The 24,299-nt window shown below is 45.0% G+C and overlaps 6 protein-coding genes across 6 annotated transcripts; 3 read left to right on the top strand and 3 right to left on the bottom strand.

The window, feature by feature from the left end:
- Position 1: 1 nt before the first annotated feature.
- Positions 2 to 1,162, bottom strand: PtA15_11A531 (uncharacterized protein; the record flags this gene model as incomplete). The annotated part of the gene is made up of 3 exons (XM_053161449.1): positions 2 to 276; positions 355 to 991; positions 1,058 to 1,162. 3 exons carry the CDS (start codon positions 1,160 to 1,162, stop codon positions 2 to 4), a joined length of 1,017 nt encoding a protein of 338 aa, XP_053025394.1.
- A 277-nt stretch (positions 1,163 to 1,439) lies between these two features.
- PtA15_11A530 (uncharacterized protein) lies at positions 1,440 to 3,366 on the top strand (the record flags this gene model as incomplete). Its single annotated transcript, XM_053161448.1, has 3 exons — positions 1,440 to 3,005; positions 3,103 to 3,174; positions 3,286 to 3,366. The coding sequence occupies 3 exons, from the start codon at positions 1,440 to 1,442 to the stop codon at positions 3,364 to 3,366; spliced, it is 1,719 nt and encodes a 572-aa protein (XP_053025393.1).
- A 1,984-nt stretch (positions 3,367 to 5,350) lies between these two features.
- On the top strand, positions 5,351 to 6,686 carry PtA15_11A529 (uncharacterized protein; the record flags this gene model as incomplete). The annotated part of the gene is made up of 3 exons (XM_053161446.1): positions 5,351 to 5,537; positions 5,611 to 6,044; positions 6,117 to 6,686. The coding sequence occupies 3 exons, from the start codon at positions 5,351 to 5,353 to the stop codon at positions 6,684 to 6,686; spliced, it is 1,191 nt and encodes a 396-aa protein (XP_053025392.1).
- A 659-nt stretch (positions 6,687 to 7,345) lies between these two features.
- PtA15_11A528 (uncharacterized protein) lies at positions 7,346 to 8,436 on the bottom strand (the record flags this gene model as incomplete). Its single annotated transcript, XM_053161445.1, has 4 exons — positions 7,346 to 7,443; positions 7,520 to 7,855; positions 7,926 to 8,213; positions 8,325 to 8,436. 4 exons carry the CDS (start codon positions 8,434 to 8,436, stop codon positions 7,346 to 7,348), a joined length of 834 nt encoding a protein of 277 aa, XP_053025391.1.
- Positions 8,437 to 10,085: 1,649 nt separating this feature from the next.
- On the bottom strand, positions 10,086 to 12,705 carry PtA15_11A527 (uncharacterized protein; the record flags this gene model as incomplete). Its single annotated transcript, XM_053161444.1, has 6 exons — positions 10,086 to 10,478; positions 10,568 to 10,626; positions 10,704 to 10,808; positions 10,971 to 11,345; positions 11,450 to 11,828; positions 12,154 to 12,705. The coding sequence occupies 6 exons, from the start codon at positions 12,703 to 12,705 to the stop codon at positions 10,086 to 10,088; spliced, it is 1,863 nt and encodes a 620-aa protein (XP_053025390.1).
- A 1,483-nt stretch (positions 12,706 to 14,188) lies between these two features.
- On the top strand, positions 14,189 to 16,541 carry PtA15_11A526 (uncharacterized protein; the record flags this gene model as incomplete). Its single annotated transcript, XM_053161443.1, has 11 exons — positions 14,189 to 14,346; positions 14,435 to 14,548; positions 14,623 to 14,769; positions 14,866 to 14,962; positions 15,042 to 15,136; positions 15,203 to 15,317; positions 15,411 to 15,479; positions 15,561 to 15,644; positions 15,727 to 15,862; positions 16,012 to 16,269; positions 16,360 to 16,541. The coding sequence occupies 11 exons, from the start codon at positions 14,189 to 14,191 to the stop codon at positions 16,539 to 16,541; spliced, it is 1,455 nt and encodes a 484-aa protein (XP_053025389.1).
- Positions 16,542 to 24,299: the final 7,758 nt, after the last annotated feature.

Below are 24,299 nucleotides of genomic sequence, written 5' to 3'. Positions count from 1 at the left end.
GTTACCATCCCCAGAATGGCCTGTGAGCGACAGAGGAAGGAACGACGCCATCAGCGGGGACTCTGATAGGGCTGCCAGCGATTGTACCACGTTGACTAAGCCGACGGTTGGCCTCTTTCAGGGCCAGTCTCCGTTGGAGTGCCAGCTTGTTTGGGTCGGTTGACTGGCGTAGGACCATGTTGAACTTGGCTGTTGGATGGCTGATCTTCCCGTGTCGTCCGCGAGCTCGTACTTGTAGCTCAGTAGTGTGGAAGCCCTTGGTCACCCATGCTTCCGCTGGTCGATGTACTATATGTCAGATGCTTTTATTTTGCACGGAAGCAATGCTAGGGATGAGGTGCGAATTGAACTGACCGACGACCAATCGATCGGGTTTAAACCCGCGCTCAATGGCCTCTTGTTTGGCTTTGAGGAGGAGGTCGAGGACCTTGGAGGCGATAGCCTTGTGGCTGAAGCGCATCTGGATGAGAGCCTGGTCGACGGACATCCGATGACGGTTGATGAGATCCGCGAGTTTCTGAAGTTTTTTGTGGGAGACGACGAGGAGATCGGAGGAGGCGTTGTGGCAGGAAGGGTCGTTGTTGGTCGCGCCAAACTCGGTCTTGCGAACCGTTGTCTCGTCCAAGGCTGACCAGCTCTCGCCGGCTCTCGTATCTTCGTGCTCGGCGGGCTGGCGATCGGCAGGACGGGATTTCAGGGCTTGATCGATCAACGAGACCGGCTTCTGGTCAGTAGTAGTCCGTTCGTTGGCCATCGGCTGGCTCCTGGGCAGGACGCCAAAGTTGATCCCATAGGCTTCCGTCTCCTTGGCCGGCCGTGTCAACTTGAGGGCCAGCTTGGGCAGGCTGCTCAGATGGATCCGTGGTCGCAGGAAGCTCTTGGGCTCCTTGATTGTCAGCTGATCGAAGCCACTCGTCATGGGCGGTAGACTTTCGTAGCTTGCGTCGGCATTTGCGACCGCCTGTTTTTTCAAGATTGAAATCTTGGTAGCCTGCCAAATATTTTCGGGTCAGGTTGATTTTTGTTATTTATTTTTTTTCTGGGAAATTTATCTTACATCTGGGGTGTGGGAGCTGGTGGTGCTTGAGAATGGTCGTGGGATGGTATTGGCGAGCTTGATGGCCGTCTTGAGGCTTCGTGGGTTGATTGTTGCTGTCATCATTGCGCTCGACCGTCCTGGCTCTGCCGGAATTATGTAACACGAGTCCCTTTCGGAGAGCGCCCCTTCGGGATGCGGGGGCGGGCCCCCCGACCCTCCGATCGCAAGGTCAAGCTTGCGCAGGCGGAGAAAGCACGGCGCGGCACGCGCGATCTACAACCACATTCATTTTGAATATGCATCGTGGGCGAGGCTCATCCAAAACTTGAAAAAAAGGGCTCGACGCACCGTTGCCTCTGGTCCTTGAAGCTTCGATTCTGATTCCGGAACTACTGCCTCCATGGCTGCCTCAGGAAAAACGTCAACGCAATCCGATTCAGACTCACAGCCAGCATCAAATTCATCATCAGCTAGCAAGCCACAAAAAATGATCACGTCTCACAAATCTTCAGACTCCGACTCGTCGTCTTCCTCAGCTGACTCAGAATCCGACTCGTCGTCTTCCTCAGCTGACTCAGAATCCGACTCGTCGTCGTCCTCGGCTGACTCAGAATCCGACTCTAGTGCCGCTTCGGCATCTAGTCCTTCAAGCTCCGATTCTGATTCCGAATCTAGCACCTCTGTGACTGTATCAGGAAAAGCTTCAACTCACTCCGATTCAGACTCACAGCCAGCATCAAATTTGTCATTGGCTAACAAACCACAAAAAATGATCACTTCCGAGAAATCTTCAGACTCTGACTCGTCGTCATCCTCAGCTGAATCAAAGTCCGACTCCAGTGCCACCTCAGCATCTGGCTCTGCAAGCTCCGATTCTGATTCCCAAGAATCAACTTCACCATCAGCCCACAAGGCAAAAGGTGGGATTACTGCCGGGAAATCCTCACAATCCGACTCATCGTCATCCTCAGCTGAATCAGAATCCGGCTCGTCGTCATCCTCAGCATCTGGTTCTTCAAGCTCCGATTCTGATTCCGAAGAATCACCTTCACCATCAGCCCACAAGGTAAATGATGTGATCACTGCCGGGAAATCTTTAGAATCCGACTCGTCATCATCTTCAGCTGAATCAGAATCCGACTCCAGTGCCGCCTCAGTATCTGGCTCTTCACGCCCCGATTCTGATTCCGAAGAATCAACTTCACCATCAGCCCATCAGGCAAAAGGTGGAATCACTGCCGGGAAATCCTCAGAATCCGACTTGCCGTCATCCTCAGATGAATCAGAATCCGACTCGTCGTCATCCTCTTCTGATTCCGAAGAATCAACTTCCCCATCAACCCACAAGGCAAAAGGTGGGATCACTACCGGGAAATGCTCAGAATCCGACTCGTCATCATCTTCAGCTGAATCAGAATCCGACTCGTCGTCATCCTCAGCATCTGGCTCTTCAAGCTCCGATTCTGATTCCGAAGAATCAACTTCATCATCAGCCCACAAGGCAAAAGGTGGGATCACTGCCGGGAAATCCTCAGAATCCGGCTCGTCATCATCTTCAGCTGAATCAGAATCCGACGCCAGTACCACCTCAGAACCTGGCTCTTCAAGCTCCGTCACCTTGGCATCTGGCTCTTCAAGCTCCGATTCTGATTCTGATTCTCGCACCCCCAACCCTGCGTCGGGAAAAACTCCACCCCAATCGGATTTAAACTCACAGCCAGTACCAAATTCCTCGTTAACTAACAAGCGAAAAGCCACATCGCCAGCCAAAAGCGTCGACAGCAAGCGAATCAAAGCTAGCCCATCCTCATCCCAGGCTGTTTTGAATCCTACTCCGGCGCCTCAATCAACCGAAAAATCTCTAAATAATGCCAAGCAAAAGAAGACCAATGCGCCTTTCCGGAGGGTTAGGGCCGAAGAAATTGAACTAGATCGACGAGTATCGGATAACAGCTTCCTAGCCAAAGTAAATTTATCTTTTTCGCTTGACTCGCGGTTCTTGATACCTCTTTTTTTTATTCATGACTCACCCGGCTTGTGCTTTCATTCCATCATTAAATTAGGGTGGTGCTCAAGGCTCTTACGGCTACAAGGCTCATCAAGATCTGATTGTCACTCGTGGCAAAGCATTTACAGTTTGAGTCCATTTTCTTCTTGTTCCTCCGTTTTATTCTCTTCTGTGTTTTTGTGAAACAAACACTTAAGCTCTGCTCTTTTTTTTGAACCGAAATTTTGGAACTACTCAGAAAGAGAAAAACAAAAAGAAAAGAGGAAGTTACAGGGGTGGAATTATCGACACAGCCAGTCACTCCATCAAGTTTACTTGATAACTTGGTTCCCTGGACTACTGCGCCAAGTTTTTTAGATAACTCCACCAACTCTTCTCGATAACTCTATCTCTGGTTTCCTGGATAACTCCCGCCATCCTCCTCGCTCACTCTATCAAATTTCTTTAATAATCTATCTAGGCATCTGTTTACTTATCTAGGCATTTGTTTACTGGATCTCAGCTCTTGCACCTTTGTCCAAGTATGACAAAGAAATATTGTTTTGCAAAAAAATCCACTTCCCTTTCCTTGTCTATCTGTTCTGGGATCTCCGACGAAATAGACCCCTTTTCTCTAGAAAACTAAAAAAATACCTTGGCTGGCTCTCGAATAATTGGGCAACCATCAAGGTTTGGTTTGCTGATTGATTTCGAAACGAATCACACCCAAAAAAACAAGGTACCGTCATCATGCGGTACGCGATGAAGTAGACCTTGATTGGGCGGGCTCAAATGAACTCGTCGGACCCCGTATGGTAATGGAATGATGCACCAAGGCCCAGTTTGATGTCCGGCCTAGAATGTCTGAGGCCCTGGCCTTGGCACAGTGTGCTCACTCGGAGGCCCGCCGACATGGGGTGCACCCCGAAGACAATTTTGTGGATTGTTCAGGCGAGCGGGCGGGAGGGTCGCAACCTGGGTCCGGGCGGGAGGGTGGCGGCAAGAGAACATAACGAATGGAAACCCGGGGCACACTTGGTTGCTGGTGGCAGTACATATCAGACTCCTAGAACCAGTTCTGTAACTCTGGGACACGCATGGCGTTATTCCTCAAGGCAGGTGTGCTGTTTCCTTACGCAGGGATAGAATAATTGTGAAAGATCAACAATTGACGAAACTCGTCCATCATACATACATCATACATGTAGAGCTTGACCTTGGTTGGGTCAACCGTCTACCCCAATATGGGCTTAGTGCTGTAAAATCAACAGGCCGGCGAAGGCCGGCGAGTGTCGGGCACAAAAGGCCAAAAATCACTAGTCATGCCGACTCGCAGAGTCACGCTGACATGCAGTGTCGGGCACAACTGATCTGACTTTCAAGCCCGACTGGGCAGGCCGCTTTATATTACAGGTTCCTTTTAAGCGTAGATGTCGAGTCCCGGCCGGGGGCCTGAAGTGACCCGGTGTTTGTCTTATATTTAAATGTCTGCTCTCGAGACGCTACGGTTACACACACCCTACACCCCCTACCGCTTTCGCAATTGCACATATCCTTGGCACCAGTGGCATGACAGTCACATACCGGAGTGAAGTAGTCCTTGGTCAAGCATTTCTCATGTTCAGCGTACCTGGAAAACCTAGAATTGTATGTAGCCACTCCCCTTCTGCAGGTGTCTCCTTCCCCTGCTTGGTCCAGCCTGCAATATTTCAGTCCAGGTACCGCGCCCTTGAACTCCATGGATTAGCCGTCACTGTGCAAATAGGTACTATACCAATATTGGACCTGTTTCAACGCGAACCAGCATCCACATTCCAGTCGCGCCCGCGTAACCAATCATCAAAAAGTCTAACAGGTACCTCATTGTAGAGGAAAATCGTCGAGAGAATAGATATATAGAGCCGTTTCTTCCCCTCCCCCTCGCTCTCCCTCATCCACTGCAACCCCAGCAAACTGACCCAAGTTTCTCTCTCCGATTCTCCCCCAGTGACTGTCATCTCTTTCTTGAACTTTCTTGTTTATCGTCTCACTCAGACCCCACCAGTTACTTTCCTTCATTCCACCCACTACACTACAAAAGGGGGAAAAAAAAATCTTGATACTCATTGTTGCCGCAATTCGGGTTCACTCTGCGGCTCCTTCCTTGCTTTCGCCTAAACCTTTCCTACTTACAACCTATCAGAATACGCTCAATAGTACCTCAGTTCCTTGATACACCTATCTCCATTTTCGCTAGTACCAGGCCGCCTACCTAACTTATCCGCTCCTTGGAAATATATCCCCCCCTTCGAAAAACCAGCAAGTAAATCAAAATAAAATCTACGATGGACGTCACCAACATGATTTTTAACAAGGCCACCTGTTTGTTCCCGACTCCACCAAAACCCACCTCTGCTGTCTCGACTTACCCGCCGCTTGTACGCCGACATCCCGCTTCTCTCATTGCTAAATCTCTCCACCATCCTGGACTTTTAGCATTGGTTCGTCAAAGGGTCAGCCGGGAAATGATCTGTGAGCTATATTATCTTATGACCATTGAATTAGAGACCTGGTCCCGTATTAAATGAAACCCTTGATTACGTAGCTCACATCGCACAGGTAGCAGTCAGCGTTATTCAATGCCAGTCGGAGTCACCCGAATCATTGCTCTCGCCCCCAGCGACCCCTATCCGGCTGGAGCACGTCGGTCGCGATCAGTCTGCTTCTGCAACTCCGCACTCGTACGCCCGAGACCCGCGCAAGGAATCTGAAAGCTCTTTACCCTCACTTGAAGCTTTCATTCAAATCGTCGTCGAGAAATCCAATGTGCAAGTTCCTACCCTACTTTGTACGATCATTTACTTGGAACGACTCCGCTCAAAGCTACCCAAGATCGCCAAGGGCCTCAACTGCACACGCCATCGTGTCTTCTTGGCCGCGTTAATTGTGGCAGCAAAGTACCTCAACGACTCGTGTCCTAAGAACAAGCATTGGTGTTCTCATGCTTCAATCTTCGCTGATGTTGAAGTCAATTTGATGGCAAGTTCCTCTTCGTCTTCACAACACACATGATTTCAGTAAAACTAACATTCAGCCCCTTCTGATCAACAGGAGAGACAATTGCTGTTTTTACTGGACTTTGACTTGAGAATGGATGAAGAAACCTTACTGAAGGCTTTCGCGCCTTTCTTACCCGATGCGTCTCCGCGCCCAATCCCTGCGCATCTCAGTCAGAAAGTCCTACCCCCCACCCCATACCGCGCCCCATCCAACCAGAGCTTTGCAAATACACCGCCATCTATCTCGCATACCACTCCTAGGAACAATCTCACGAAGTACCGTGATTCCCACCATGGTGCTCCTCTGACACCATCGCCTTCGCCAATCAGAAGGCTCATGGCTTATGGGAATGGACTCGCCGACAAAACAATTCAAAGGATTGGTGGGATTCAGAGAGGTGCCAAGGTTTCCCCGGCCTCATCGACGACTTCGTCTAATCCCTCAACGGTTGATAGCACCTCTCCCGAAGAAGAACTTCTTTTCCAACTTTCTCTCTCCGGCCACAAACCGTTCCGTGCCTCGCAAGCTCCAACTGCCCACAAGATACAACTGGAGAGGTCGCCTTTCTCTAGCCACCATCCGGCAACTCGTCGCAACGTCATCATCCCTCGTACTCATTAGTAATCCCCCCTCCGCCTCGGGATATCACCCTTCGTAATCTAGTTTAAACAGTGATTAGTTTGTTTTTGTATTCACCTCCAGAATTTGATGTATATGTAAATTTCTGATTGACTCTAACCCGAAAAGAATCTAATGTTTCTCTTAACGGTCTGTTATCCGTTTTATCTTCTTTGGGTACTGTGTGGCGCGTACCTTTCCTACCCCTATTTATTCTAGTCGCAGTCGAGGTTCATAGTTAGCTCTCTTAATAGCATCATTTGTTTTATTCATTATTTTATTTAATTATATGCGCAAGTTAGGAGAAATTAGGCAGACTATGGACAACCAAAAATGAGGAATTTTCACTCGCTGATCTCTGCAAACTATGCACTGGTTGTCATGAGCAATGGTAAAACCTCTATCCTCATCGCCATTCCAGTTTGACCTATAGTTTGACAATAAGGATTGTAAAAAAACTTAATACAACTGCGGCAGTGCTGGCAATAAAAACACCAGCCTGAGGTATTCGTCTGCGTCACTGATTCAGCCCCTTGAAATGGGCGGGGGGGATGTGGCCATCCAGCTGATATCATTACCGGACTACTTTGTAATCGGTAATTTTTTTTTTTGCTGTGTTATGCGCTATCTATCGCACGACTCAGTAAAATGAAGCCAGGTATTTATGTCTTTCGGATCTGAACTGCCAGAAAAAACGAGTCATGGACCGCGATTCTCGGGATTTGGAGCAAAGTGGACAGCGGAGGAACTGTGTTACAGCCTGGGGAAAAATATGAGATTAAGGTCAATCTAAGTGATTCATAATCCAAAGGAAGGCGTAACCCAAACAAACTCACACCAGACTCGATTATTTTCGTGAAATACGAACTCTTCCGTAACGCTCCAAATGCAATCTTCGGATAACTGTTTGCTTATTGGGATGTATCCGTTCGCGCACCCTGACTGTTTGATACCAACTGTGATGATGGTTGGGCGAGTGCATCGGGAAAAGGTATTGTGACACATCTCGATGCATGATATGGATACCGACAGACAATTCACATCTTGCTTTCCGTCCTTGCCAATGGAATGGTTCTGTGAATTCGACAGCTTGTGTACGCGGTCGCACAATTTTATGAACCTTGCTCTGATCCCGTCGCCGACCCGGTTATTTTCACTACTTTGAAACTTAGCTGAGAGATGGTGATTGGGAGATAATATAATTCCAGGTTACGTGTCGTTTAAGTTTCTGTTTGACTTCACATGGAATCAGAAAGTATGGAAAACGACCACTTCGCGGGCACTTGCCTAAGGTTAATTTCCATTGTGACTGCGCAAAGAGTCGGCTCAATATGACACCTGGATGTTTAGCTCCATACGCTAATTTTTCGCAATCATCTTCTGGATCCGTTGGTTGGTACTCGATCCGAGTGAACAAGGCATGGATGCCGTGGATTGGAAAATATGCCCTGAGGCACTCCGAATTTTGTGCTTTGATTCGAATACCACTCGAGGTAGGCGGCTGCGAAATCATGACGAACAGAGACCCTCCTAGTTAAACAGCCTGGTGTCTGGTAGGCGAGGTTGTGCTGTGAGTTTTTCTGATACCGAATACGCGGAAAGGTGTTTTTGAGAGAGTGGGGTAAAGACCCATGAACTCACTTTGTAGATATGAATGTTGAGGCACAAGCTGCATGGCTTTTGCCGATTGATGAACACTGCTACGTTTGAAGAAGACGATTGAGCTGAACAACAAAATGTTGATTGGCAGCATTTGGGAGATTGGTAGAATTTCGGTCACTCAGCTTCAAAATGGGGAACAACCTGAGTCGTTGTAAATACATACTTTGAACTTGCTGTAGGCTCAGACGCACTTGGCCACACTCGACTCAGAAACGGACACACAGGTATGTAGCTGTGGGCTACATATGATACGATTACGGGCCAACTGGACTAGTATTTTTCACTGCAAAAGCTTAAAACTGATTGCTGCTCGGACAGCCTGGTCCGAGCTGTCGGACAAAAATTGTCTTACGAGTTCTGCAATTTTCTGGGTCCGGATTGCAGAACTATTTGGCCAAACTCTGTCCGACGACTTGTCCGACCAGCTACATAGTTTACGCAGTGTTTCTACCGGATTACTTCTCAGCCAAATTTTTGACTTGGTGAACAAGTCTCTCCCTGCGAGCCACAGCGAGCCTCCCATCAGGGGGACTTGTGTGAAGTTAGGGTTGGCTTACAATGTTGAACTGGGCAAGCCGACGCTGCTGCCCAAGCCGTCAGAACTGTCGGCTCAATGCACGTGCATGCACCAACCCAATCATGCTGACCGGCGCATCAGTATGGTCGGACTGCCCTACCCGTCGGGAAGTGCGTTTCGGCGTCAATTGTGCCGGGTCAGACGGGTCAGTCTGACACCCTGGAAGTCCAACATCAAGCTGGGTCGGCCCGACCAAAATCAAACACAGGGGCAAAAAAGACGTCGTCATGTTTCTACTAGTGGATGCAACATGTAACCCTTCACAGGACCCCGGAAAGCCCCGACCAAGCCGACATATGTAAATTCCTGGAATTCCGGGTTTTGGATACGTGGGGAAATTGGGTTTTTCCCAATTAGACCCGGTTTGGATACGGTGTACATAAGGAGGATTTTCAACAATAAAGGCCTAAAGGGAACAATTGGGCAGAAAAAACGCTTTTTCGGGTGGAAATTGAACCCAAGACCCAAGTATATGGTTTTGGTTTCCAGGAAATGCCAAAAAGATACCAACCACATTGTCATCAGGATCATCTTGGGACAAAAATTTAATTTGGATACGTATCCGCTGGATTATATCAGGAGCATTTTGCAAAAAAATGTCCCCCGGATACATGCAACATATGTCGGCTTGGTAGGGGCTCTCCGGCGTCCTCCCTTCACCGTGTAACTAAAGCTGCTTAAAAACATGATCATGATAACTAACACTAATAATTAATGTTTATGATCAACTTGAATTATGTACTATGACAAAGAAGGAAAAAAAAATAGAAGAGATGATGGTCATCAACTTATAATTAATGCTTGTTAACTTTAATGGCAAAGAAAAACAAAAACTAAGGGCATAATTAGTAATACATCCTCTAGAACGCAATAATTTCCATGTTTACTAAGAAGAAGAAAAAGTAAAAAGATGGATCAGATAATAACAATGATTGGAATACTGAATGTTATATATATGTTGTGCTTTATCTACAGATAGACAAAACCAATAAAAGAGAGAAATTTAGTTATGTGCCTGCTGCTTACGAGTGAATTGAGTAATAAGAGTACAGGACCGGGGAGGGAAAAAAACGGGGGTAAGGATATGATCTATACAACCTATGCGCGAGGCCTTGCCTCCTCTTGATATATACGACGATGGCTGGGACAATGACAGACAATGGTCAAACTTTGAAGCGTTTGTGGGGGTTTTGCGGACTAGATGAGTCGGGATGGGGGCCATTCTGGCCATGAAAATGGTCGATAAGGTTGAAGTTAAAAGAGGTAGAGTCGATATGCTCATCGCGATCATTCTGATGGACATTGTTGATAAAATCGACTTGATCTTGTGAGTAACAGGGTCGTTTAAGATTCCTGGCCATGTCGGTCATATAAGGTAAGGAGGAGGTCGCCGAGGACGAAAAAGGTTGCCGACATTGTAGCTGGGAACGTCTTGGCGATCCGGGTGGGGATGTGGACGACTGTGGGGGATGGGGGTTTGAATTGATCGAACCCGAATCTGATTCGTTGCCCTCAGCAATCAAATTGACTCCTGTCGGTGGATTGAACAAATGCTTCTTTGGTTTTTCATTGATAGAAAAAGCAATGCATGAATTAAGCTAATTTGTCATTGAGACATGAGAAAAATTGGTTCCGATAGACTTACTTGTAACATAATTATCATCCCTTCCTTGGTCAATGGCTTGGGCAGGCAATCATTCATACCTTTGTGGAAATAATTCAAAGACCGGGGTTTCAGAAAACACAAATGCATGGAAAGGAAGGAGACCCTAGGTATTTACCGATATTAATGTATTTAAGCACGTCGACAGGCTGAAAATTTGAAGTCATGGAGATTATGGGAGTTTTCAAATCGAATTTGCGGATTAGACTAGTGGCTGATAGACCTGTTGATACGAAAAAAGAGCGAAAGCGATCAGTAAGGAGAGTGGTCAAACAAAGGGAAAGAGGGTCAGAAATATGTGGAATTAGTTCAATTGGCACTAGTGCTGGAACTAGCATGAGGTATGTTTCTCCTGGTACAAAATAACCCATAAAATGAAGCCTACCATCCATGTTTGGCATGTAGATATCCATGAGGACGAGGTCGAAGGGGTCATGTGCATCAATTTGAGTTTTCATTCTAGAGACCGCGTTCAAGCCATCACAAGCGAACTCGATCTGACATCCCATCAATTCCAAAATCGCCGACGAGAGGCGGCGACAGATGTGATCATCTTCTACAATCAACACTCGAGGTTGTCCTGGCCATCTGTTAAGCTTCGCTGACTGTCGTGGAACCGGTGCTATCATTGAGTTGATATTTGTCGCGATATATTGAGTAGGGGTCATGATGAAGGACGTCGTGATATGATCAAGCGGCTTGCTGGTCTGATTAGAAACCTCGTCAGGACTATCAATTGGATCCATAACTTTAATCGAATCTGATTATGGATTCAAATAACCCGAATGAAATGTATCATTGTATGCTTGTCAGTCGAATGGAAAATATATAAATAAACACAAGTACGCCGAAAAATGAACGAACGTGAGGTAAGTGAGTTTTGCATTGGTTGTGATGTTAATTCCAGATATTGATGTGATGGCTGATGGCGGGAGTTGGGGTCAGTTAATCGATCGATTTGACGTTGTTGGAGATCCAATCTGTTGTGAGCCTGGTCAAGCTTCTCTCGTAAACTTCGACATTCTTTAGTGAGTTGGTTTAATGCAGAGGTAGTCTCGAGTTGGTGGCTCATCAGTCTATTGACGATATCTTCTGTCCGCTCGCCGCTGTAGTTTGTTGACTGACACTCGGTCTGAGATGGATTCTCGACAGGCTTCTGACGTGTAGCCGGGACTTTGCGTTTAATGTGATCTAATTCAGATAACGTATCCGCTCGAAAGTGTGGATGGTAAAATTCCCATTGCTGAAAAAAAAGGGAAGACTCAAGTCAGTTTCACTACACTGCTATCACTTGCACCAAAAGACAACAGAGGGCACATGCTAAAATTCCAGTAAGAAATTATAAGAATTAGTGAACCCAATGATGTCCACACATACGTGGGGAAAGCAGGTCAAAATTGGGTTCATTGCGTCTGATAAGAAGAAAGGAGAGAAAGAAAGCGGGTGCGGAAAAGAAATGAAAACGAAAGAAAAGAATTAGAGGTCAGGCAACTGATACATCCATCCCACGCATACATATATTCATGCATGCATGGATGGATGTATTCAGCACAGGTCTATCAACACACCAATGAACCAGCATTCTGATTGTGAGGAGGGTTGAGAGCCTGAGGAATCGGTAATTGAGGGTCCGAGTTATTATTGTTGGGTGTGCTCTGGGAATGATGGTTGAGAGCCGATGAGACTTTGATTTTCCTGAAATCGTACTTGTTTAACTGTCTGACGAAGCTGGCGAAGTTTGAGTGTTTGAAGTGCTTAGGGAGGATATCTCTTTGGAATAAGATCTGATCCTTGATGACCAGGGTAGTTCTCTGAGCGCCCCATCCGACGACTGATTCAGATTCAGGCTCTTCTAGCATCTTGTAGAGCTTCTTGACGAATTCAGAAGGCCCGGTGCTCGATTGAGATTTAGATGGGATGGCTTGGTTGACATTGTTTTTCGAGCATGATGCTGATTCGGAGCAGCCTGGTTCAGGAGGAGGGACTGGTTGGAACTTAGAATCGATTGGTGAAGATGAGGCCGATTTGGCTGTCATCGCTTCGGGTGGGTTCATGGGGTGGTGGTAGTGCTGGTTGAATGAGCCATTGTTGTTGAGTTGTTCGTGGTCTTCGTTTGCCATCGCTGGGTATTCCTTGTTGACTGTTTCTGTCTCTTGTTGACCGTTTTCCCTTGGAGTTGTCTTGTCTGGACTCTGCGTGGACGGGTGCTGTGGAGAAAGTGTTCGCCTTGCTTCTCTTGTTCAATGTTCCTAAACCTGGCGGAACCCTTTTGGCCGGTTTCTGACGTGTCTCATCCAGTTTTAAATTAGGGTTTGTGTACTCTGCTAAACCCACATAAACATTACCACATACATACCTCCCCAGTTTTCCCGAATTTGATGACGTCGACTCCACAAACAACAGCCTTCGACCAACGCCGATTCATAGCGCCGACTAGAAAACAGCTTACAGAAAACTTGTCATCTTGAACCGCCTAATCAACCAACCCACGAGCGCCCGTCGATACACTTTCAGGTTATCTGCCCTCCGAGGCCTCGACAAAAACCGACAAAGATAAAAATAAAGAGAGAACAAGACATGTTCGGACTGGGGAATATATTCTATGTATCCTTATTACTCATCAATTCCCTGGCGATCTTGAACGAGGACAGATTTCTTGCAAGGAGTTAAGCACTATCATCGTTTGTAACCACTGTTGCTTCTTTTCCTCTTGTCCTTCTCTCTCAAATTGACCGGCTGAAACTGACCGTTGACTGATGGTTCAACTGTTTTTTCGGCGGATTTGCTTCTTATCTCTCAGTCGGCTGGTCAACAAAGATGCTCAATCAAATGAACAACCCAATCCAATTCCAGGATCCCTCGATGATCTCAAGTGCTCACGCCAGTAGTGTCAAAGAACGATTGATCAATCTGATCGGAGCCGTCCGTACACTGATGAGGAGTTGAGTGACAACCATCACATTTTTTTTATTATCATTATCAGTAGTATTCAATCCCTTTTTGGAAAAGGACAACAACTGATTCAAATGGCCTTTTTTCTAGTTCCGCTCATAGGCTTGAACATCGTAGTTATTATATATGAGCTACTTCTTGGATGATATCCCCCGTAACGTAAATGTATTTACTACGGTCGCACACACTAGAGATTCGCTGCAATAGATCGACAAAACCTTTCTCTCTATCTCTTTGCTCCGTTTCATGTGATTAGTTTTTCGTTTCGTTGGTTTTTTGAATCCAAAGAATAGGCTACGTGTAGAGGTCCAACAAGATCTACAAAAGTTGTTGTTTTCAAAAAAGTAAATAAAAACAACACAAAATATTGGAGGAAAGCTACTTTTGTAGGATTGAAGCAGACGGCAGCGCTCAGCTGGGATAGGGTAAGGTTAGAAAAAGATTGCTTATTTTAGAGGAGGAAGAAAACCTATGGTTAATTTCGAGATTCTCTCATGCGAGAATCTCCTTGTTGCACCTTCGGCTTGGCGGTGCCGCGGGCTTTGTAACGCTCGGGTTGTGGGCCGGAGGTTGCAGAAATTTTTCAATGTGCACAAGATATTTATGTATCGCCACCAGAAAAGTGTCCAAGTACATTCAACGTAGACGACGATGGCCAGCCTCCGATCCACGACGACCGTGCCAGCAAACAGCTCAAAATCGTCGACTGGAGACTTCACCTCAGCACTCTACGCCTTCCTCAATGCCTTACCCAAGCTCACCCTGGCTCGACTGTACAACACCCCCGCCAGCTGTCTCGCAATCTTCAGGTGTGTGTCCTTTTCTTCTTCTCCTTCGGACGCGACTTAATATCTCAACAAAATGCTAAGGACACCTTCTTGTCTGGATTGTCTATAGGTTGTTACCGTTGATCGGCAGGCATCTGGTCCTTAACATGATATGGTCCGAAGATCCGATTAGGAAGTCAGAAGTAGAACTTTGGGCAGATATAAACCGGCCGGAATGTAAAACGTATGTCCAGCGACTTTGCTTTTGTACTCATGATCTTTCGCTTAGCTGAGCTCAAGCTTTTGTTGTGCCTACAGACAGCTCGACGACAGTCTTACAAAACTGTTTCGATTGAATATCATCGAAGAATCATTCACTTCGTCATCCGATCGACATAATACTCAAGCTACTCTGATCCTAAATCGCTCGTTCCAGCAAAATTTCAGGCGCGCGTTAACGGGAGGGTTTGTAGCAATTATCTCGCATTTTCTTCAGCGCGCAACATAACATGTTCGAGAGAAGCTAACCTCGATTTATTTTCTCCTCATCGTAACTACCAGGGGCAATCATTGCTCGTTTGGCGTTCCTTGTAATACCTCTCCCAAATCGGTAGTTCCCATTGACGAACTGGATCGGTATGGTACCGAAAAATGGGAGGTTAGTCCACCATCAGACTGATTCCATTTGAGCTATAAATTTATACGACGTATTATTCTTCTTCGACATCTATTTCCAGACTATTCTCCATTACATGGTTGGTTCCCGACTGCCAACGAAGCCGAGTCATAACATTCTAACTTTACTAGGCCAAAGCGGCTTGATGACTTCCACGTACATCTCCTAATCGATTGAAACTATCAACAGTCTGAACCCTAATATTGTTGACGACCTTCACAGAGACCCAAGGTCCCTCCATAGCTTGAAAATCACATCCAAAGGGTTCGGGTTTCTCTTGGAAGACGTTAACACCCAGCTGTGGGACATCTTACTCCAATATCTTAAAATGACGGAAGTAGGTCATCAAGAATCTCACGTGATGATCCAGAGACTTGTTGGAGCACAGCTAATGATTTGACTTCAAACTGTCTTGCTTATGTCTCCGTAGAGTCACGGACTTGATATAGTCGATGTCTTGGCATGCTTATTTATGCTAGGAAGTTTGGAATTAGGTCAGGTGAGTTCAATCGATGTAACTTGTTTATCTTTGAAAAAACAAAGAATAACTCAGGATATCAAACACTATCTTGTCCCGTAGGAATATTCTTTTTCGAATTGGACCTCAACTCAAACCCAAGTACTCCAAGACCTGGTAGATTACGGTTTGGTACTTGTGACGGCTGTCAGCTATAAATTCTTGAACTTGTTGATTAGGATGTTTTTTAGAGATGATTGTGCAGCTCAGCTGATGCTTTGATCGCTAGCCAGATCGGTTCTATCCCACTCGATTAGCTACAACTCTAACCTCGACAGCCCCTCCTCTGGTCTCTGCTGAAAGATTACAAGAAGAGCACGGGTTCTTGGTCCTGGAAACTAATTATCGAATCTATGCATACACCAGTGAGCTTTGTTGATCCTCTCAATTCTCCTTGGGCTTCATTGCTCCCCTTTTTTGGAAAACGCAGGCCATATCCAATCCAAATAACTAAATTAATTTTCTCTCTCTTTTTTGAATCGGTGCCCGGGCGACATGTCTGCAACAAACATAGGTAATCCATTACAGATAGCCGTTTTAAACTTATTTCTGTCTTTGAGGTATCGGTTTCCAAACTTGGTGGTAGGAGCGGTAACAAGAGAGTCGATCAAGTCTGCGTTATCAAATGGGATCACGGCCGATCAAGTGATTATGTACCTGCATACTCATGCCCATCCACAAATGAGAAAAGTCGAGCCCCTTTTGCCGCCTACTGTCGTTGATCAGATTAGGCTGTGGGAGCTAGAAAAAAATCGAATCCAGGCCCAAGATGGTCAGCCTTTTTCCACTCTCTTGCTCCCTCCTCTTCCCTACCAAATATAAACTGATCATCGTTGATACTTGACCAATTGTGAATGAATAGGGTATCTGTATCAAGATTTTAGAACAGCTGCAGAATATGATTCAACCCTTCAATACTCTAAAAAGCTGGGGATTGTTTTGTGGGAACATGCTGGACTGCGAAAGTTTTTTATTGAGTGTGATGGTCATGCGGCTGTGAGGGAGTTTGTTCGGCGTGGGGGTGGCTCAAACGGTAACATGTAATCAACCAATCAACATCATTCCTTGTTATGCTTTTTGCTTTGTTTGTTTTTCTAAGCGGCAACAAACATATTTTCGCTGGAAATCATCACGAGGAAGTAGAGTAACTCTGTATGACCCTGTTGGATATTGGCGCATCACGGCCTGGCCAGCATTTAGATTATGATGAGCTTGATCAAAGCTGTAGAATGATGTTGATGGTCCTCGAGAGAGTGTGTTGTGTCAAGAAGGGTGTACATGTGCCTGTTGCCTTTAGGGGCACAACACGGGCACGGGCGCGGGCTGGTGATGAGCTAGGGCCACTAGAGCGCGCAGCATGGGAATTTGGGAACTGCATGTGAAACACCACCAAAAACCGGTCCAATGACAGGCTGACTTGAGATATAGTGGCAGAAACACACATAAAGTACCAAATTAGATTTGGCAACCAATCAGATTGTATCTGCTACATTTTTGGGTTTCCTGGTTGATCAAGGTACACAGTGCATAATTGGGGGCTTTTGCACATTTTGGTATTAATATCTCTGAAGGATTCCCATGCTGGGTTGAGATGTAGTAGCAGCATCACAAAGAAACTGCCAAAATAGTACTGTTTGGCAACTGATCAGATTGTAGCTGGTACATTTGAGGGTTTTGTGGTCAACCAAGTTACACAGTGCATATTTGGGGGCTTATGAAAATTTTGGTACCAATATCTGGAAATTATTCCCACACTGGGTTGAGATATAGTAGCAGGTCAGGGTGTAAATGGGTCGGGCCAACCCAAAACCAACCCAAGACCTGTCAGGTTTTGGGTCGGGTTCGGGCACATTCTTAAAGAAAATGACATGACCCAAACCCAACCCAACCCAACCCAACTTGTAAAATTGTTGGGTCGGGTTAGGGCAGCCTATTTCCTAATCGGGTCAGCCTGCAACCCGACTGTGTCACCTCCAACAGTCAAGTTGGGGGCTTTTGGCGCCTAAGAGGTTGGGTTGACCCAAGACCCAAACCGACCCAACCCGGACCCAACCCAAAATAGTATGGCATTGGGTTGGGTTCAGGCAGTATATTTTAAAATCTGCCCCAACCCGACCCAACCCAAAATAGTATGGCATTGGGTCGGGTTTGGGCAGTATATTTTAAAATCTGCCCCAACCCGACCCAACCCGGACCCAACCCAAAATAGTATGGCATTGGGTCGGGTTCGGGCAGTATATTTTAGAATCTGCCTCAACCCGACCCAACCCGCGCTAAATGTTGGGTTGGGTTTGGGCGCTGTTTTTCAACCCAAACCCAACCTGTTTACACCCTGAGTAGCAGGAACAAAATGAAACTGCCAAACTAGTGATATTTGTCAACTGATCAGATTGCATCTGCTAAATTTCTGGGTTTCCTGGTCAACTTCTAAGGTACACAAGGAGTATTGAAGGGCTTTTGAAAATTTTGGTGCTAATATCTGGAAAGGATTCCCTTGCTGGCTTGACATATAGTAGCAGAAACACAAAGGAACTTCCAAAATAGTGCTGTGTGGCAACTGATCAGATTGTAGCTGCTACATTTGAGGTTTTCATGGTCAACAAAGGTACACAGTGCATATTTGGGGGCTTTTGCACCTTTGGATACTAACATATTCAAAGGATTCCCACACTGGGTTGAGATATAGTGGAAGAAACACAAAGAAATGGCCAAATTAGTGATATTTGGCAACTGATCAGATTGTATCTACTACACTTCTGGGTTTCCTGGTCAATCAAGGTACACAATCCATATTTGAGAGCTTTTGAAAATTGTGGTACTAATATCTTGGAAGGATTGCCATTCTGGTTTGAGACAACGGTGGGTAGGTACGGTACGGTTATTGGTAACGTACCAATATTGTAACGGTTTTTCTCTTGTTACCATTACCGTTAACCGTGACAGAAGTGTGTTACAATATTGCACACCCATGATGTTCAATCTTTGACATCTGTCACAATATCTGCCCGCACAGAGGGGCAGATATCTGACCACATATGATCCAGAGGGGGCCATTTACCCCTTTTTATCCCATTAACCGGTGGTTAAAGCGTTACGCTACTAGTAACGTGAGTAACGCACCAAAGAAAATCAGGCCCGTTACAATACAGGCCTGGGGTTAAAACTGGTTGTTACTAGTGCACTAATGGCAAGCGTTACGCTACACAGATAACGGCGGTTATTGTAGTGTATTGTAACTACCCACCGCTGGTTGAGATATAGTGGCAGAAACACACATAAAGTACCAAATTAGTGATGTTTGGCAACCAATCAGATTGTATCTGCTACACTTCTGGTTTTCCTGGTCAATCAAGGTGTCGGACTTCTGTCTTTCCACTCATCCCTAAAACCCCTTTACTTTCCCTTCTCCCTCCTTTCCAACTACTTTATCCTCCTCTATGGGCTTGTTTTCAGATCAAAGCTATCCAACACTTATGTTGCCCCCTTTCTATGTGGTCTGTCTTTTATTCATGGTCATGCTTCTTTCTTACTGATCTTGTAGACTTTGATCCCTGCTCAGATTAGACTGTTAGCTTTCCTTGTTTACTGCTTATCCTCTAGATTGTGCGCATCTCTGATGGGGATATCAGTGTACCTTTTGACATGTTACACTGAGTTGAGAAGTTTCAAATTCATTATTATTTTATTCATTATTATTCTCAAACCACAAGTTGATGCCATGTACATAGTCTATTTAGCCATAGTCTAGTCCAAAGCAATCAACCCATTGGTTCTTTCCCTCTTTTTCCGCCATTGAGCCGATCCAGTGAGAAAACCTCCTCTCACTGTCCAGCATATCCTTACCGCATCTCCGCCTCCTTTTTTTGGGTTCTCCGGTCAAAAACTCAACACAAGGTACACAATCCATATTTGAGAGCTTTTGAACATTGTGGTACTAATATCTTGGAATTATTCCCATGCTGGGTTGACATATAGTGGCAGCAGCGGTGGGCAGATACGTTATCCAGAATTCCGCATTTTTTTGTTGTAAATTCAAATTTTGCACACAACGGTTCAACTTATCAGCAAGATTTAAAAAAAAAAATCCCATGATTCTTGAGTAATTTTCTTTCAATCACTAGTTATACACCAAATTTTCAGTTATCTGTAACTTAGTTACAGATAACGGAAAATTTGTTGTGTAATTGATGATTAGAAGAAAATTAGTCAGTAAACATGGAATATTTTTTTGAAAATTAAAGATACTGGGAATACAAAGCCCTAATGCTTAACTCTTGCTGATAAGTTGAACTGTTGTGTGAAAAATTTGAATTTACAACAAAAAAATGCGGAATTCTGGATAACGTATCTGCCCACCGCTGGTGGCAGAAACACAAATAAACTGCCAAAACAGTGCTATTTGGCAACTGATCAGATTGTAGCTGCTACATTTGAGGTTTTTGTGCTAAACAAAAGTACAAAATGAATATTTGGGGGATTTTGAACATTTTGTTACTAATATCTTGGAATGATCCCCATTCTGGGTTGAGATATGGTGGCAGAAACACAAAGAAATTACCAAATTGTTGACATTTGGCCAATGGCAACTGATCAGATTGTAGTGGCTAAATTTCAGGGTTTTGTGGTAAAACAATGTGCACAGTGCTTATTTGCGGGCTTGTGAACATTCTTTTACTAATATATTGAAAGGATTTCCACAGTAGGTTGAGATATGGCAGCAGAAACACAAAGAAACTCCCAAATTAGTGATATTTGGCAACTGATCAGATTATATCTGCTACAATTCTGTGTTTAATGGTAAAGCAAGATATCAAATGTGTATTTGGGCGCTGCTGAATATTTTGGTACCAATATCCTGGAAGTGTTTCCATGCTGGGTTGAGATATAGTGGCAAAAACACAAAGAAACAGTTTTTGGCAACTGATCAGATTGTAGGTGCTACATTGAAGGGTTTTGTGGTCAACAAAGATGCACAGTGCATATTTGGGGGATCTTAAATTCTTTTTGTACTAATATCCTGGAAGAATTCCCATGCTGGTTTGACATATAGTGGCAGAAACACAAAGAAACTACCAAAATAGTGATTTGGCAACTGATCAGATTCTAGCTGCTGCATAATGGCTGTGACCCCAAATGTATAATTTCAAGATTCACATGCAAAACAGTGTTCCAATTGAATATCATTGGTCAATATTCTACATTAATCTGGGGTTGATCAAACAAGTAGATAAAAAAAGAAACCTGACCAAAATAAGCTAATCCATGGCAAACTAATTTAAAGGGCTTGTAGTATATTTGAATCAAGAAACTAATTCAAACCCTTCTACATTTCGCAGTTCCATACCAACCAGGTTGAACTGCCCCAGTTCCCCGGTATTGGAAATTGGAGCATCCAGGGAAGCCCACCGTCCTTGCAGGCGCGGCCCCCACGGCATCCACCTATAGAAATATCAAGTCTGATATGCCATATCTCCAGCAAATCAAATTTCAAAACAATAGGTGCAGGATAATATTATGAGTGAGTTCAAATTTTTCCCTTTTTTAAAAAAAGTAGATTTGGAGTCTTCTGATAACATCAATGGTTCAAGTAAAAAAAAAACACAATTCAAATTTTTTAGCCCCCCTCTGAACTCCCCAGGCTGACTCATCACACTTGCAATATCTTTTTTTCAGGAAAAATTGATTGGAGTATGTAAAAATTTATGAATGTTATCAAGCCAAAAGAATGAAAATATTCCTGCGGTTTGAACCTAACACAGGGGGAAGGAGACAGATTATAGAAGAGTATTGATGAGACATGGAAGTCAGAAAAAGGGATCAAGAGGAATAATGAAACAAATGATCAATATACAACATTGCAAATTCATCCATGTTGGTAGTGTTATGTAGAGTGTCCAATTGATGGCCGGTGTTGACCGGCCATGGAATGGAATTGATCAACTCGATGACCGGTCTTGATGGGGAATTGGTTGAGATTTGTATGTACAGACAAATACAGACTGGCCATCGGGTCATGAAGAGATGGACACCAGAACGTTTCTATGGGTGAACATGCCACAAATTTTCTGGTGGCCTAAAATAGGCTTAATTTTAATCTGTGCAGCGTGCACAGCATTTCTGGTGTGTCAATAAATAAATTCTGGTGAAACGCTATTGTGGTGAACCAACACCACAAGAGCTATGCTGACCAAAGCGGTCAGCGCAGCAAAAGCGTAGCAAATTTGCATTCACTTTGCTAAGCTATTTCATGAAGCGGTCTTAGCGCTTTGCTTTTCGCTGAATGGTCTGGGGTAAATTTTTTGTAAATTGTAGCGCACTTTTTTCAGCGGCAAAAAGCAATGTTTCGCTGCGCTCACCGCTTTAATAGCAGTAGGAACGCTACTGTAGCGATTTTATTCCGCTAAAAAAGCAGAAGAACAATCACTATTAAGGCGAGTTGTTTTTGCTACAAGAGCAAAAAAATTGGGACGTGGGGGAGAAATGTTCTGTGGTATTTCAGTATCCTACTTATGTTTTGTGTATCTATGCACTTGCTTTATATGTGCTAATCTTTGCATCTATGTTGGCCGTGTACCAAATTAGTAGCAAGACATAATATGTTGAATCAGATAGGAAAACCAAACAAGAGACTGTGAGATGGGAAAATGTAAGTGAACCCTCACTGAAGACGACGAAGTACGGGCGCAGAAGACGAGACGAGAGCCGTTTGAGTTCTAGTTCCAAACGGTGTAGCTAGTATTTCAAAAGGCTAGTCGAGAGAGATCAGATTAGAGCTGGCACTTCGCACCCGGGTACCTGTGGCGGGTGCGGGTACCAGCCTGAATTTTCCCTCAAACTGGACACCCGCACCCGCACCCGCACCCGCACCCGCACAGGCAGGTACCCGGGTGCAGGTGGCAGGTACCCGCGGGTGTGAGGCACTTTTATTGATTTTTCTCTGCAAAAATCGTGCTTGGATGCATTTCATATATAAATAGGAACAAAATCTAGTTCCTTTTACCCTTTTTGTTGGCGCTGTTCCGCTTTATCTTCCACTTGGAATTTTTCCGTTCTTTGAGTAAAAAGCAACTGTCATCCCTTGACTGACAGATGAAGCGCTGAGACTGTGTCTCTTGGATGACACATAGTCCCTCCCAAAGTTGAAAGATTGCTTGACGTCAACGGTTGTTGCTGTTGCAGAAAAATTTGGTTAGGGTTCATAAAAAACTAAAAAAATAAGATTGAAAGAAAACACACCCGGACAACTTAGCACATCAAGTGCCATCTGGAGCAGACCGCCGTGGTCATTACCTGCCCGCCCTTGTTGAGTCCACCACTTGAGAGGGTTGACTGGCTGGCCATCATCATCCAAAGCCAATCCTCCTGCAAGCCATGCATTGAGCGGATCATTTGTGCTACCTCCCGAACGAGCTTGAGAAGCGCTGCTGAGTTGAGCAAGCACACCAATCTGTGCCTAGTTGGCAGAGTTTCAGCCTCAACGAAGGTAGACAGAAAAAGAAAAGAGTTCACGATTCCACTTACCTTTGGACGCGAAGTTGTCTGTTTTGTTATGGTTGGCTGAGAATCGGGCTTGTAGTGGTTCTCCCACATCTCACGGGTTAGTCTGATGGATTCTTCAATCCATTCAGTTTTCCACTTTGCTAGTTTGAAATATTCGTCTTTAAATGAAGGATGTAGCACTACGGAAAAGGAGTAAGCATCTATTTAAATTAATCAATATGAATTTATGAAGGAAGCTCACCCATAGCAACTCGATATAATGGTGAGCAGTCTGTTAGAGTGTAGTATTTATTCGTTAGTTGAAGCCCAGCGCGGCATGCGTTTCTCAAGGCCGGGGGGTAGACATCTCGTCAATCAGAAATGGCAGTCGACAAATGACTGGTGATCTGATTGATGAAGACAACCACCTGGGCTACTTGAGCACCTCCGCGAGTTGATACTTGGAGGGTTATGTCGTGAAAAGGTTGTAGTATGTCGATCATGTGGCCAGCTAGGTCGAGATCAGCCTTGTTGATGTGATATGATCGACAAGTTCCGTGGCGCTTATCTTTCTGCCATTCAAGACTGAAAAGAGATTGTTAACCACCGGTTTGATTTCTGGAAGGGGGTAAATATTGACTCACATCGTTGGATGCTCAAAAGTTGTACCAGTGTGGAATTCCATCTTGTCCTGACATCACGCTCGATTGAATGCGGCCTAGAACAATCATTCTCCCGACAGAGTTCAACAAAAAGAGTCTTTGAAGTCGGCAACTTGTTGAGCTTCCGAGCAATGGCCCTGAACTAATTGCTTAGATTGTCAGCAATTGTTTGATTATTCAAGAGTGGGGGATGATTGCTTACCTTGGCCAATGTCTCTTTGCAGGATTTGGTAGTATATATATCATCATCCTCTTCATCGCTCAGATCGTTGATATCATCAGTCTCCAGTTCCAGCTCTTTGTCATCGATCAGTTCGCCTGCGATGTTTCGATCTTCGCCTGTATCACAATCTGTCTCTTCATCTTCAGAATATTGTGTATCTTCGTTATAATTATCAGCAGATTTCAATATTGCAACAGAGATAAAAATTTATACCTTTGGATCTGATTCTGTGGGTCCTCTGGATCTGAGTCCTCGTCGGAGTCAGAGTTGCATTCTGCATCTTGGCAGTTGATGTTTTTCTGCGCGTTGTGGCTTCCGAAAGGTCGTAGAATTACTTGAACGATCAGGTTCAAGATATGGGCAAAGCATCGAACCCATTGCGCCTCGCCTGTGAATCGAGGCCATCTGAAAGTCGCAATCTGCTGGATCATTTTCTGG

This window comes from Puccinia triticina, chromosome 11A, assembly GCF_026914185.1.
Source record: "Puccinia triticina chromosome 11A, complete sequence".
Lineage (NCBI taxonomy): Eukaryota > Fungi > Basidiomycota > Pucciniomycetes > Pucciniales > Pucciniaceae > Puccinia > Puccinia triticina.
The sequence above is the reverse complement of the archived record's forward strand: the minus strand, read 5'-3'. Positions and strand labels throughout refer to the sequence as shown.